Below are 15,914 nucleotides of genomic sequence, written 5' to 3'. Positions count from 1 at the left end.
CTGAATATGATGACTGTCAAAAAACCACAGCAAAGCCTGAAAAGGAATTGATTAAAACAGCAAACAACTAAAACGAAGGGAGGGAGAAGGGTGGGTGACGCTCTTGCCTGACTGGATGAGGAGGGTAGGATTGGCTGGGAATTACATTTGCCAATCGGACCTGAGTGAAGCATTTCTCCCTCAGGTCCATTCATCAATCCACACCCCACTAAGGTGGCCATGGATTGGCTCATTTGAATCAGTGGGTTTGGCGGGAACCCATGAGCGTCCATGGTGGCTGAGGGGGACATGCTGTGCATCCAAGCAGCAATGGAGGCGTTGCACCGGGCCGCAACCACCGCTCACCAATGAGGTATGGTAAGCGGCCATTCTTTGCATTAGAATGCATTTATTTTAACTTAATTAAATCTGCAGAGGAGAGATCACATACTGTTTTTAGCCACTGAATTCCAAAGGTGATGTTGGCATCTGTGAGACGATCCAAGCAATATCTTCAAAAGGTTAAGTACTCTAAATATGGTTCCTCTATTTAGAAACCCAAAGGACAGTTTGAAAATCCAATTATGACACTTGAACTTGATCATGTTATAGACAACTTGAACTGTTTCTGGGGACTACATTATAACTTTTCCGACAAAAGTATCATTCAAGGCTCCCTTTTGCAATTAGGGAGCCATCACACTCAGCCTTTTTAAAATCCCTGCTGTGAGAATACAGACTTTCAACTCACATCTTTGTGTCATATTCTGTGCCAATCAGCTGGAAAAGTGAGACATTGTAATAAACATGAGACACAATGATATAATAGTTTGCCTCTTATTCTGCAGCTCGTAGCCTCATCTGAAAATTAGCATGACTACGCAAACTGAATTTGTTCATTCAGTTTTCTCCCCTTCTCAATATTGTTTGTAAAAAAATAAAAGAATTGGAAAAACAATTAAACAAAAAGTTTAGAAACAATCAAGAGACTAAAAGAAACTGCTTGATGTTAAGAGCAGTTCAGCAATGGAACCACTTAACTAGCAAGAGTGGTGGATTCGCCTTCTTCTGAGGTCTGAAGGGATGCCCTAGTGCTGGATTTCAGGCATCAGACCTGGGGGTTGGAATAGATGGTCTACAGGGCCCATCTGTCATTTAGACATACATCATCATGTGCAAGTGTCAAGCACTTAAAATACAGAAAGACAGCAAAGGGGTGTGTGTGCGGGGTGGGGAGCTTATTAACAGACAAAACTTCTGTACAGCAGCTGCACACACGGAGATGCCCTGTGTTATGGCTTCTTAGTTTTAGTATTACAACTACTGCTAGTTTTGATTTCTTTATTTAAAATGTTTATATTTGTCATTAACAGGATTTATGTTACACTTAATAATCAAAGCTGTACTGGTCAATACAAACTGTCATTAGAGTCTAGATTAAGCCAGCAGGTAATAGCTGAATAACCTCTTTAGCCAATGAATCAGATTAGTAGATGCAACTTTTTTGGTTTTTAAATAAAGTTTCCTCCAATAATTAGGTTTCAGATCTTGTTTTAGAAAGAAAATGAAGTGTAATATAAGACTATAGCAAATCTACAAAGAATAAGCACCTTCTGTTACCTCCTGTCCTTGTCTCCACATGTATATGACTACACACACATCCAAGAAACACACAGTTGGCCCTTTAATTGTGAGCCATAGTGTGCCACAGCACAAAAATGGTGAGCATTCAGTGGAGCTGGCAATATTTTGGTTAAGCCTCTAGAGAGAGTAAGAGATGAAAAACCTGATGAGAAGCAGCAGCATATGAGTGACAGGAAGGCAGAGAAGGTGTGAGGCAACCATTGTCAAATAAAGATACAGGATGACAATGGAAAGTAGGCCAACAGATGGGTAAGGAATCAGGTTGGAGCAGTTTTCCCCAACCTGGTGCCTTCCAGATGTTTTAGACACCAACTCCTGTCAGGTCCATCTAACATAGTCAATAGTCAGGAGTGATGGGCAATATAATCCAACAACATCTGGAGGACTCCAGTGTAAGGAAGGCTGGGTTAGAGGAAGAAGCCAAAAGTGTATGCAGAATGCATGCAGCCATACATTCCCTGGGGATGCATGGTTGACCGAAGCACTAGACAGGGAAGAGAGAAATTAGTTGGAGAGGAGGGAAAAAGAGATCAGAGCACAGTTACTACCAAGACAACCAGTGGTGGGTGGGTAGAAGGCGACTCTTCCTCAGGGATTTACTCTGCACCGGGGGTCACATGGTTATTCCTTATGATTTGCAATCATAGAATTGTAAAGGATCCTGATAGTCATCTAGTTCAACCCCCTGCAATACAGGAATCACAACTAAAGCATTCATGCCAGATGGTCATTTAACCGCTACTTAAAAACCTCCAAGGAAGAGTCCACAGCTTCCTGAGAGAGTCCATTCCACTGTCGAACAGCTCTTACTGTCAGAAAGTTCTTCCTGGTGGCTAAGGCACCCTTTGAGAGAACAAGGTTTAACTATTTTTTCCCCCTAGAACATCTATGAAAAGGCCACGATGAAGAGCTATAATCTAAGCTGTGAGTTGCCTTGAAAGAAAAAATACAGTGTAAGGAGAAGGCTGCATGGTGGGGGGTGGGGAAACAAAAGTCACAAGCAAAATACAAACATGGTTCTACTTGGGAATTCCTCTTAATGGCTTGGCTATTTTACTGAAGTAGTTTTACTAAAGCATAGGATGGGGAAAATATCTATAGTGTTGGTGGGATTTTCCCTTTCTCACCATGGATAGTGAGTGCAAAGAAAAGTCTTCATTTAGTTGTGGGGTCCTATATGGGTTCTACCAGTGGACTTCATATAGTGCTTTCTCTTTTTAGGCCCACAGGAATCCAAACAAGAGCTTTGCCACAAGGCATGATTAGGTTGGAACAAAGGGAGAATAAGCCTCATTTCTACTGAATAGAGGTTGGGAAAAAGATGATCTCCTGATGAAACATAGAGAAATTATCCCCAAATTTGTTTTATGAAGGATGTATTGTGACAGACTTCATATAGTTGTAAGTCCTTGACTGCAAATCTGCCTTGACTGCAATTGCCAGGTGGTTTTTTTAACTTTGGTTGTTGATTCATTAGGGTTTGTTGGCTTTTTTATTACTATTTTAAAGTTTTTTTTCAGTTGCATAAAATAAAGTGAAAAAAGAGAAAAGAAGAAAGTGCTATATATGCTATTGTATACAAGCATGGTGGCCATAATGCCAAGGTTGCAGGTTTGATCCCTGTATGGGACAGCTGCATATTCCTGCACTGCAGGAGGTTGGACTAGATGATCCTCAGTGTCCCTTCCAATTCTATAGTTCTATGATTCTTATATGTGCTAATACATATATAATTATTAATAACCACCTATATTCTGTATAAACTTGTTTCACATGTAAGCATATTTATTCAAACAACGTCTGATGTTGCAAGTGCCGTCATGTCTTCAGTCCATTGATGAAAGAAACCATATTTTTTATCTGTTGGCTTAAATAGCCATTCTTAACCACATGCAGTTCACCTGTTTATGCAATGGAAATACATCCAGGGGAGATCATTTGCTTTTTAAACTTACTGTAAGTAAAACTACTGGATTCACAGTATTACCCATACCTGAGTCCTCAACTGAAACATCTCACTTAATGACTGTACCTATAAATGCCTAGCTGCTTTCCTTTAAAAGAGAAATGTTGAAGCTTTGCAATATATAAAGTAATATATTCTTTGCAAATTCAGTATTTGACAGATTTAATTTTTAATTATAAACTGACTTATAATGGATTGAAAAGAAGTAAGTTTTATTACTTAAAATTTTACATGTACTGATTTTTCCAATTTTGGAATAATGGGAACTTCAGTACTCGATCCACATTTAGGCTGCAGTTCTGAGAACACTCACCCGGGAGGATGACCTATTAAACACAGTGGGATTTCTCTGAGTAAACAGGAATAAATTTATGTTGCAACAGTTGTACAGTTGTGGAGCATTTACAAATATTTCTCCTTGCCTAGTCACAGTCATTGGTGAGATCCAAAACATCCTGCAGCATTCTTCCTATTCACCAAACAACAATTTTGTTTTTCCATGAATATTACTTAAGAGGATTTTTAAAATATATACAAGTTTTGGTGTAAGAGAAATTCTATGATAATGCTCATGAATAGATGTCCGTTGGAAAGAGCATAGTGCTCAGTTGTGCAAGAGTTCTGAACATTCATAAAAAGCTCATTATTCCCATTTGTTTTAACAGATCCCAATCAGCCTGTGCTTGAGACACTATATGAAAATCAGTTGAGCAGCCCACACAGGTAAAGAATCTGCATACACAAACACATGAAGATCTCAAGCTTCTTACAACAGGTTTTGTTTTAGCTATAATCACCCATAGAAAATTTTATAGATTCCTCTACATCTGCCTTCCCCAACCCTTGGATCCCCAGATGTTTGATGTTGTTGAGATGATGACATCTCATACCATCCCCAGCCAGTATGGTAACTCTAACCCTTCATTATAGGCAGGATTGAGAATGTAACTGGAAAGAGAAACAATTGTGATAAATTCAGAGTTTATATTCTCACATCATGTAATGATTATGAGTAGTGACCATCACAGCATTGCAACTAAGATCCACAATGTAGGGTTCAGAGTTGAATGAATGACACAAAAGGCCACTAGTTTTGCAGGAGGTGTAAAGAGTTTTAACCTGTTTAATATAAATAAATCAGCATGCTTTGTTTTTGTTTGGTAATTCCAGTATAGCATAAGGCATGTTTGTGTGTGTGTGTATAAGAGAGAAATTATGCAAAAACAGAAGTATTAAAACATGTGTTCCAATAACGGGCTATCTTTTGTTACTTTTCACAGTGCCAGGACCCTAGTTTATCCTTGGTTTCCAGCAACATATAACGCAAACACTGAGGAACTCAAATACGGAAGGAAACCAGTGGGTAAGGTTAACATGAAATTTTTAATTTAATTAAACATGGGTTTGAAGAGGAACACAGCTATTTTTGGTTTGGTGAAGCATCAACTGCCTTAAGACTAAAAACACTTGCACATAGAAACATTAGCCTTTGCATGTTAAAGTAACACCAGATATGCTGCCTGGCTTGGAAATGGACTTTAGTATTAGACACAGTGCATAAGGCTGGTGTAGCAGTAAGTGATCAATCATTATCTACCCCAGCCTTTGGTTTTCAAGCACAGTACTTTATTGGCAAATGCATTTTCTTCCCCTTCAGGTAAGCAGTGTTCATGACAGCATAAGCTGAATGGAGATTAGTTTCATTAGTGCTGAAGAAGAATGAGACTATCACACTGAAGTACTATACATTATTATTATATATTTTATTTAAATATCTATATTTATGCATTTACAAACTTTAATAAGCATTCATCATCTCCACTTTTTTATAGCAGAGAATTAACTTCTGTAAAATGACCATGTACAAAACTAGGCAACAGGTTTTCCCCCACATATTTCTCAGCTGTCGTGAGCAATAAAAACGTGACCAAGATGGAATGAAAACTAAAATACAATCTCAAACCAGTGGCTCTTTTGCAAGTATTACAAAATCAGTGCTCAGCTAGGAGTCCCAAAAGGGATATTTAACATTTTAATTGGTTTAATGCATGAGGGGAATGTACTTCTGTCTGAGTTACAAAGTGCAGATGCTCAACTGAGGTGGTAGCCTGCAAACCCTTCTAGGATCCTCTAAATCAATATAGCACACACATGGGGGGGGGGGGGATCTAGAAGATTACACTGATCTGCAGCAGTGTCAAATCCTCCTAGTTTTAATTTTTCCATAAAGAAAAAGGTTCATTTCAGTACTTCAGATTTTTTCATAAATGAATGCTTTAGCCTCTTCCACACCTCTTGAGATTTAGGGATCAGTCCTCCAAGGTGCAGCTTTGCACTGTGGTGGGTTCTGGAATCCCCAAAGTAACATTTAAGAACTTTGGGTGGTATTCAGAGTTTTACTCAAAGCAGACCTCTTGAAAAATAATGCACCTAACTTAGTCATGGTTATTCATTCCAATTGGTCTATTCTGAATAAAACCTCATTGCTCATTTTAATTTAAATCAAAAATAGATAAAGAGGAATGTTGGGAGGTGGGGGTGGTAAGAGGAAGCACCATTGCCATGATGTGTCAATCTTTCAGAATGCCATGTGTTACAAAAATGTCCTGGAGGACAAAACCTCGCCAGGAACACGGTTTCTCAGCAGCCTTGCTTAACTGTGTCATCTGATGCCATTTAGTAAATGATGTAAGATGACACCAAAGATGTGTGCACTCCCTTTAGGACACACAGGAGTAAAGAACAAATATAGTGTGATTGCATAATTCATATTGCACAACTGTATAAAAAACCCATAAATACCAGCTATCTGAAGGTCTTAAATACAAAATACAGGTCACGTACTATTTTAATCAATAATCATTTTCAAGTGCAAGTTAGGTGTGCCCTTCACTTCTTCCTATAAAAGGCATTTTTTTGGCACAAATGTAACCCCCCCCCCTTCCAATAATGTGCCCATACTTTCTCAATGAAGCCCTATACATACAGTATAAAAAGAAGGTTATTTACACACAATGAACTAGGTATACAGAAACAGCTTTAAGGGTTGAATCTCAACTCCTGTTATGAAAATGGGGAATAGGGTGGGCAGACAAGCCACCCATCTGATTTATGCTGGTTGCTGTGGGTTCACATTGATAGAAGCAGGATGTCCTAGGAGACCAATACGCTGTTTTTGCTTCCTCTGCTCTGTCATCTGGAAAATTGAAACATGTACTTGGTTAGACATAAGCACTTCCTGTACGTCAGACCACAGAATGAGCTATTGCTGTTATATTGTGGTCAAGGTTTATTCTGAAAGCCATTTGCAACAGAAAAGCACAATCCTGTTTGATGCATCAAAAACAATTAAGAGAAAAACAGCTACCCCACCCCCGCCCAGCTGGGAAAATCCAGAGAGAAAGTTTGGGAGTCTAGCACGAAGTGCTCATTGACTCCTCATGACAGCAAGCAAGCTACGTGGTGGAATGGGACATGGGAAATGCAAAGGAAAATCCCCACTCAGTCCCCACAGAGCTCAGCTGGGTGACATGGGCAAGCGATCAAATAAGAAGTTCAACCAAATAAATGCTTGCATGGTAGCTGTATTAAATCCAGCGTTGGAGAGCCTGCTTTATATGTGGCAACGTTTTGTGTGTAGCAGCTCCCTAGGTAGAATGTTCAGTTCCGCAAAATGACAGCCCCATCATTTTGGCTGGCACAGCTATTTGCTATTCTCCAGGATCTTGCAGAAGGGCATAGGAATGGACTCTATTCTATCCCCGCCTGCTGATGCAACCCACTCTTAGGCTGTGTGCCACACATATCCCTGAGTGGAAACTTGAGCTTGGGAACACAGAATGCTACTGGACTGGGAACAGAGTTCAGCCCAATGGAAGGGAGGCAACTCACCCTGGTCCCTTTGTTAACACAGCAGCAGGCTATGTTAACCTGATCCTGCATCTAGAACTGGTACACTGATTCATAAAATTGGGCTGGAAGGTATTTGAATATGAATTTGCAATGTACCCAAGATATAAATGGCAATTTGAAAATTACACTTTAGGCTGAGGAGATACACTGAGTGTTTACAAGGTAGCTGCAATGTTACACAACTAGCAGTAAATTGCAGTGGACTGATTTCTGAGTAGGCATGCATAGGACTGCATTGTAAGAGCCACACCTGCAGACAAGTGCTTTGCCCAGCTACTGAAAAAGTGGCATTTAGGGGCTAAAACAAAATAAAATTAAACACAGTAGCAAGTGCAATTCAAAAGATTGTTTCTGTTACAATATGAATATTACATTCTGTGGAAGTCAATTTTCTCCCTTTTTGAAAGGAACATTGTATTACTAAACAAATAATTAAGCCCCACCCCAACTGCAAGAAGTATTTACATTATTTTTAAACTTGCATATGCTTGAAGCATGTACTGAAATGTATATAATTGTTATTGAGATTTTATGTCTTAAACTACATAGAGAATGAGCAGATTACTAAATTAACTGCTAAAGAAAACAGAACTAAAGCACACTTAATTAGCTAGTTTAGTGGAATGAGGGCCTAATCATAATCTTCATGCAATATCTCTAAATGTTCATGAAATATCATTCTGTCATGAATTTGCTACATTTCCATTATGGTGGAAGAAATGTTTAAGCTTGGTGCTTCAGTCCCTGATAACTTTCTGTTAAACCAGTTCCCTTTAATTATTTGTTATTTGCAGCATATTGCTTGCCAATTAACATTTGCAACATATCACTTAAGTGGATCCTGAGGCAAACTATTAGTAGTTTTCCTTCCCTTCCTTTTAAAGGGTGTAAAAGGTAAAGGTACCCCTGCCCGTACGGAGACTCTAGGGTTGTGCGCTCATCTCGCTCTAGAGGCTGGGAGCCAGCGCTGTCCGCAGACACTTCCGGGTCACGTGGCCAGCGTGACGAAGCTGCTCCGGCGAACCGGCACCAGAGTAGCACACGGAAATGCCGTTTACCTTCCCGCTATAAAGCGGTACCTATTTATCTACTTGCACTTGGGGGTGTTTTCAAACTGCTAGGTGGGCAGGAGCTGGGACTGAACGACGGGAGCTCACCCCGGCCCGGGGATTCGAACTGCCGACCATGTGATCGGCAAGTCCTAGGCGCTGAGGTTTTACCCACAGCGCCACCCGTGTCCCTTTAAAGGGTGTATGCACCTTTAAAATCTGGTTGTTTGCATATTCATACGAGGTTCACAGAGTGCATTCATGAGATGTACAGGGCTTGGGTAAGTGGAGGCCACAAGTCACTGCAGAAAGTGCTTGGTCAGTACAAATCTGGTCCATTCTTAGCATTATGGAGAATCCAAAAAAAAATTGAGTTATGTGGTGTGTGAACAAGCAATGTTGCCATAGCAACAGACCCTCCAATTGTTCCTCTTTTCCAAGGGCTCTTTTCTGGATTTACAGAAGCCATCTTGGTTTCTGATTTGATCCATGAATGTCCCACTTTTCTTTACGGTGTCTCTGTTTTCACTGGAAAAATGTTGGAGGGTATGGCGTTATGAAATCCCCAAGCCAAGGAGACACCTGAAGGCAGCCCTGTATAGGGAAGATTTTAAATGTTTAATGTTTTAGTATATTTTTATATATGTTGGAAGCTGCCAAGAGTGGGCAACCCAGTCAGATGGAGAGCATATAATAATAATAATAATTGGATAGGGCGTCCCTGTTTTCATTGGAGAAAATTTGGAGCTATGTAGCAAAGGCAGTGGGAGCATATGGGAGAGGTACAATCACATGTACAACTGGATCCTTCTCTCGTATATTGCTTGCAAACTACTAATTTTGTGTGTGTGTGTGTGTGTGTGTGTGTGTGTGTGTGATGTAATGACATGCTGTGAAGTGTGGTATAAAAAAGCAGACCAAGGCATTTACTAGAGAGAGAGAAAATGTAAAGGTCATACTAACTCCTGCATAAGTGTACTGAAAATTCGTAACAAACCAACAACTTTGTATTCATTAAATTGCCAGTGGTATTTTTTTTAATAGTTGGCCAGGAATGTTTACACCACTTGTTGCAGTTCAATAGTGTTTCAAGTGGAGTTGTTGAATTTTGGCATTAATGACAGCTCTAGTCTCTAGAAACCAATTAGAAGTGACAGCTGTGAAAGGGAAACTTGCTCTTATTTGATTCAAACCAGCCTCTCAGTTCGCTCTTCTTTCTAGAAAGGGTTGTTCCTAATGAGAAAGTGATGTATTGGTATGGTCACACAACTGGTACATGCTGCAACTTGATCTGGGCACACTCAATGACTGCACTTAGGGGAAATTCCAAAGAGTCCTCTCATGTTAATAAACCTGGCTTCCCCTTCTTCCTCAGCAGGGCAGAGGCCCTCTGAATGCTAATGTCATTCTCTCTCATTTTCACAAGGGCAAAGTTTAAAAGCTGGGCAAGTTAAAAGTGGAAGGCTCTAAACATTAAGGCATATTCAGGCTTTAGCTGGTAAGGTTGAAGCAAAAGGTGGGGAAGGAGAAGAGGGGCCTCCCATTGAGCTTGCTATCAAATTCCATTCTGGATTACTTCAGTCACATGTTTTAAAATACTGGCTACAAATCCAAACTGCAGCAATGCATGTTGTGGTTGATAAGGAACAAGCAGGAGGCAAAAGGATGTGCAGTATCCAAAGGAATTCTGAGAAGGCCAGTGCATTTGCACTGAAATCCATGCCTTTACAGTGGTACCTCGGGTTAAGTACATAATTCGTTCCGGAGGTACGTTTTTAACCTGAAACTGTTCTTAACCTGAAGCACGACTTTAGCTAATGGGGCCTCCTGCTGCACCACCGGAGCACAATTTCTGTTCTCATCCTGAAGCAAAGTTCTTAACCCGAGGTACTATTTCTGGGTTAGCGGAGTCTGTAACCTGAAGCGTATGTAACCTGAAGTGTATGTAACCCGAGGTACCACTGTACTCAGCCCTTAATCCTATGGTGTGTGTGTTTTTAAAAGATTATTAAGGCATAAACTTTTTTAAGTTTAAAAGGCAAAGAATAAGTGTTGTAGTCTCAGATAAGACAGGGCATGCGCAGGAGCAGGATGTTAACATCTTTACATATTATATGTAAGTTAGGGATGTACTACGAGAATAGAAGTGAGGGTTGCCACATTGCCAGAAATAAAGAACCAGAAGCATGCTTATTTGCATGTGTCAATTTCCCTCTGACTAATTTTAAGCTAGAACAAATTAAAAATCCCGGTGGAACAAAACACGTCACAGAAAAAAACAAATAACCCCTCTTGCTAGGCCAGTTTAAACAAGCCTGGTGAATGGTAACCTAGGATGTGTGTGTGTTTGGCCTTCTAACTTAGCAACCATTGTCACCAACCCTGCAGAACAAGCAAAGAATACCAATAATTTTGAAGCTTCTTGCTGTATTACCTATTACCCGTCATATCAAGGCAGGGGGAGAGTCTGTCATACTCTCTCCCAAGTCCAATATTATTTTGTAAATTGAAGGCTGCATTAAAAACACAAACAGTTGGTTTCCCCACCCTCAGTTTTCCATTCAGTGACACTTATTAAATGTGACTAGGACATTTCTGGTTTTCCAAAATTTGTGAAAACATAAAGGCTTTGTGTAAACTGATACCCTGTATGCATCTTCTGGAAGTCTCTTACCTGCTCTTTAAGCTCAGACAGCTGATTAGAAAGATTGGACACCAGCTTCATGGTAGATTCAAGCTTCTCTTGCAAGTTTCTAAGTTCATTCTGTTCTCCTTCAGAATCACTGCTCACAAGCGACATGGCACGCATCCGAGGGAACCAATCCAGATTTCTCTCCTGAAATTCAGGCATGACAATGACATAAATGCCCAGTAAAGGCACAATTGCATATTGGCCACTGCAAATTCTCTTGAATATGGGTAACGCTCCAAAAGGTTGTTCTAAAATACAATTTTGTATCACTAAAAATGCATTTCATGTGCTTGTGGTGTAAAAAAATAAATCCAATTAATCTCAGACAATTTTAATGACTATTGCTCAAAAGTCCCAAAACAATGCAATATTAGAATTCCTTCACACCTCATAACTGTGAAGTTATTCCATGCTTAACTGTAGCAATTCAAGAAGAGATTGATTGTTGTAGCCTCTGCTTTTGAATTACAGGTAACATGTTCCCCACATTAATTTTTTCCATTTACATACCTAATAACAATGTTTTCTTGAGCCCTCCACACTTGAAAAACAAGATGCTCATTTAGATGTCTTATGAAAACTTAAACACTACTTAATTGTAAAACCCTCTAAAAATCTCTATGTGGTTTACAACAATAGAAAATAAAACATTTTAAATTATCTATAAAAACAGTTAAAATATTAAATATTTTAATAATTAATATTTTAATATTAAAAATATTAAAAGAACTAAAATCAACAGTAGCTAAAAAGAAAGAAAACACATGTAACTTCTATATGTCTGGATAGGCTGTGCCTAAAACATGTTTTAATCAGCAGTATGTTTACCAATCAATTTTATCCCCCAAATTATGGGAGAAGGCTAAAGCTTCACAATGCTAACTTTCATAATAGTAATGTGTTCTATGATCCTTTCAAAGTATTCAGTTAAAATAATGAGATGCCTTCACAAGATATTTGGGGCGACTTTACTCACTAGCTGGCCTCTTTAAATCTATTACATGTGATTTGGGGAGTAAGTCTTGGGATTTCCCTTGCAACTTTCCTTATGAGACAAGAACAACTGAACTGGAAGATTCCTTGTGTATTTGAAACTCCCTGGTTCTGCAGGACAGAATCCATTAGAAAGCTGGTTCTTCCCTACAGAATATGGGTTCCGTACAGAACCTAAGATCTCCTGGTGGTCTTGTTACTTTCTCCCCAAGGTGAGGAAGTGGAGAAGTAACCTCTAGTGAAATCAACATACATCCCAACACTTCTTGACAGAATCCAGAGGAGCAAGTAATAAGTGAATGCAAAATCTAATGTCAAAACCCTCCCCACCCCCAGTTCTAGAACCTATTTTGACTACATATTTGGGGGTTCCACAGCTAATTGCTGACAGGTAAATCAACTCTATAAATGTGATGTTGCATGCTTCTGTACTGATGTATACAGCTAGTGATGCAAAATAAAAGGGAAGGAAAACTGGCAAAAAGAAAACCCCCTAAGTAGTGTGGGAGCAGAAAGGGAAGAGAAAGGGTGCGTAGCAGACAAAAGTTTCTCAATTCATTAAAGGCTAGTGCCGACAGCCATTCAGTGCTACTGTTTGATTTCTCTCCCCTCCCACGTTGGAGGCATGTCTTTAATGCTGAAGTTCAGACAAGGAGGAGGAAGCAAGAAAGCCTGGGTGTAAGCAGATGCACTTTAATACTACCTCATATGAAACCTGGGACAAAACTAGTCTGATAGCCAAGTTTTATCTATTGTAACAATCAATTTCAACCACACGCTATGACAACTGCCAAGTTCTAGCTATTTCCATTTAGTCAGTGGAGCATCTCTAGGTTAGGCAACAGAGGTTGTAACAAATGCTGTGCAAGTGGTACTCCACTCACACAACTGGACTTCCTCTTCCTCTGCCCCAAATCTGCTGCTGAGGATTCTCCAATCCTGTGGAGCAGATTTTGACGGTGCATTTGTTGCGCAAGCTGGCATCTGTTGTGTGAGGAAAATAGCAGTGTCGGATACAACCTGAGGAGAGGAATCTGGCATTCACCTTCATGCTCCACAGAACCACACTTGAAATTGATAGGTGACCTTTCAAAAACCAGTTCTTGCTTTAGGAACCAATCTTTTATTATTCTGAGGTCCTAGTGCCTTTGAGTGTACATATACACATGTACCAATTGGATCAGACCAAAAGTTCATAAAGTCTAGCGTCCTACTTTCTAGTAGCCAGTCATGCATCTGGAAGGCACACAAGCAAAAACATGGTAACCATAGCCCTGCTGTTGCCTCTATGTGGCATTAAAAGTACCATTAAAAAGTAAAATGTTATTATATTAAATGGAAAACCAGAAACAAGTAAAAACAGAAATTCAGAACTAACAGCTCAGTCCTATTACCATTTATGCAGCTGCACCATCAATGTGGATAGTGCTTTAGAGCACCTCAAAAACCTAAAGCAAATTATGTTGCCCTCTTCCAATGAATTTACAATCTAACTTCTATTTTCATCAGGCATATGCTTGTAATAGTGATGGGTGAATCAAAGTTCTCACTGCAGATGAATGAATCACAAGATCTTCTCAGAACCATTGTTACCATTTTTGAACTTGTTTTGCAGCATTCTTATAATCTAGTGCTAGCATTTTATCAGAAACAACTAAAAGAATAATAGTGTTGTAAGGAATCCTAAGGGTCATCTAGTCCAAGCTCCTGCGACTTAATTTCTGGAATCCCTTGTGGGATCCCTGTCCATACCTACTCAACTGCCACAGTCCCCTTCCATGAAGACATTTCTTCTTCTTCTTCCCCATGGGTTTAACGGTATAGCAAGGCCATAGATAGGTCCCATTATGGTCAGCAGCTGGCAACAGTGTGATCATGTTTCAGTCACAACCTTTCATATGGCCTTGTCCCTTTTGTAAACTGCCGTAAATTCTCCAACACCCCCCACCCCCCGAGTGTCTTGTCCCAGAGGGCAGGCCCCACAGACAAATTTGTAATACCCAAATCATAAAACCCATGTAGGACAGGCCCTCTATTTTCTATATAGCACAAACCCATAAAATCTGATCAGCCATTTCTCCTACCTTATAAACCTCACATGTTACTCCATAGAGCACAATGCACAATTGTCTGAACTCTGAACAGACCAATTTGTCTCTCCTGCCCTAAGTTTAAAAACTATAAAAAACTATAAAACAAATCCTTCAGTGATGGACAAAAGGAGATTGCCGTCCTACCAACACAACCCATCTCCCACTGCCTTTGCCATTAACCTGGCAGAGTCTCAAACCAATTTCCTTTGTAATGAGAATTGAAAATGCATGAGGGAAAAACATCCAGTAACCAGAAAAGAGATTCTCAACTGGATTTTTTAAAGGCATACCGAAGAACATTAGGAGAGGTGGCTTGCTTGGCCCACACCCCAGCATGAGGCAAGCAGTACACCTGCCGAACCTTACGTATTCCTCACTGTTACTGGATTCACCCTTTAACCTACTCAAAGCAGTAAATGGGAGCAGGGGTGCTTGGCAACTGGCTGGTTTTATCATAGATCTACGACTGTTAATCCCAGCTGGCTATGAAACCTAAGACAATGACCCACATTAGCTCCCTTGTCAGCTGCTGAGGATATACATCACAAAACATTTCTGTATGGATAACTTACTTGCGTGCATATCTCCACTTAATAATTAGTGGTTTGTGCACATGGGGAACAAGGGTTTCAGTACAGTAATACCACTGCGAATGTCTGCCTCATCTAGCGTCTGCTTCAGCGAACGTCCGCAGCAAACCCGGAAGTACCGAAACGGGTTACTTCTGGGTTTGCTGCTCACACATGCGCAGAAGCGCTAAATCACATTTCGCACATGCACAGAAGCGCAAACTGCTCCGCGCACGTGCGCAGACGTGGCACTTTGCCCTGCGTCCTTTTCGGCTAGCAGCCGGGGCTCTGGAACAGATCCTGGTCGCAAAACAAGGTACACTAGAAATAAGGGGCTGCTCATTAAAACTGGGCCAGCAGCTTGCTGTGATTTGTGGGAATCAATCCAGGTATATTGGTACCTCCGGTTACAAACTTACTCCATTCTAGAGGTCCGTTTGTAACCCGAAAAGGTGCGCTTTTGATAATGGAGCCTCCCGCTGCTGTTGCACTGCCAGCGTGCGACTTCAGCTCACATCCCGGTGCAAAGGTTGCAACCGGGAGCATCTACTTCCGGGTTAGCGGAGCTCATAACCCACAGCGTTCACAAGGGGGACGGTACGTAACACAAGGTTCCACTGTAGTTAAATAGGACTAAAAGCAATAAAGCACATATATAACATTTTATGCAAACACCACTCCATAGTACTACTACTACTACTCCCGTATGGAGATACTGACTATACATACAAGTTTGTGTGCCAAAGACTAATGGGTTTAGTTAATGAACATGACTAACTTAAATACATTGCTTTCAATGGGTTTATTTCTAAGTAGAATTTTTTTGGATATAACCCACATATTCTCCCTCGGTCATCACTCTTCCTACCAGCTTACCCAAGAAATGGGTATTTGTGACTGGGTGGTAGTTATAATAAACCATGGGCTGTATTTAACAACAAAAGAAGGGGAGGGAGCTAGAGTGAGTGGTTACCACCGTAGAAATATGGTGCCACCCCAAGCACCACACTCCGGACA

The 15,914-nt window shown here is 40.3% G+C and overlaps 1 protein-coding gene and 1 long non-coding RNA gene across 10 annotated transcripts in view; one reads left to right on the top strand and one right to left on the bottom strand.

Annotated features, from left to right (window-relative positions):
- The window catches only part of LOC310671023, a 41,746-nt gene that overhangs the window by 19,189 nt on the left and 6,643 nt on the right, over positions 1-15,914 (top strand). For both annotated transcript variants that reach the window (XR_014507678.1, XR_014507679.1), the window contains 2 exons: positions 4,255-4,312; positions 4,870-4,952. This is a non-coding gene — a long non-coding RNA (uncharacterized lncRNA). The remainder of the gene's footprint in view (positions 1-4,254; positions 4,313-4,869; positions 4,953-15,914) is intronic.
- The window catches only part of ITPR1 (inositol 1,4,5-trisphosphate receptor type 1), a 209,085-nt gene continuing 198,651 nt past the window's right edge, over positions 5,481-15,914 (bottom strand). For all 8 annotated transcript variants that reach the window (XM_083424530.1, XM_083424535.1, XM_083424528.1 and 5 more), the window contains 2 exons: positions 11,225-11,386; positions 5,481-6,785 (listed from right to left, as the gene is read on the bottom strand). In XM_083424530.1, coding sequence (XP_083280656.1) covers positions 6,699-6,785; positions 11,225-11,386 — 249 coding nt within the window. In that variant the 3' untranslated portion in view covers positions 5,481-6,698. The remainder of the gene's footprint in view (positions 6,786-11,224; positions 11,387-15,914) is intronic.

The sequence above is a fragment of the Podarcis tiliguerta genome (genome assembly GCF_965153285.1).
Source record: "Podarcis tiliguerta genome assembly, chromosome: 2".
NCBI classification, from domain to species: domain Eukaryota; kingdom Metazoa; phylum Chordata; class Lepidosauria; order Squamata; family Lacertidae; genus Podarcis; species Podarcis tiliguerta.
This window is presented reverse-complemented; position numbering and strand designations above follow the sequence as displayed.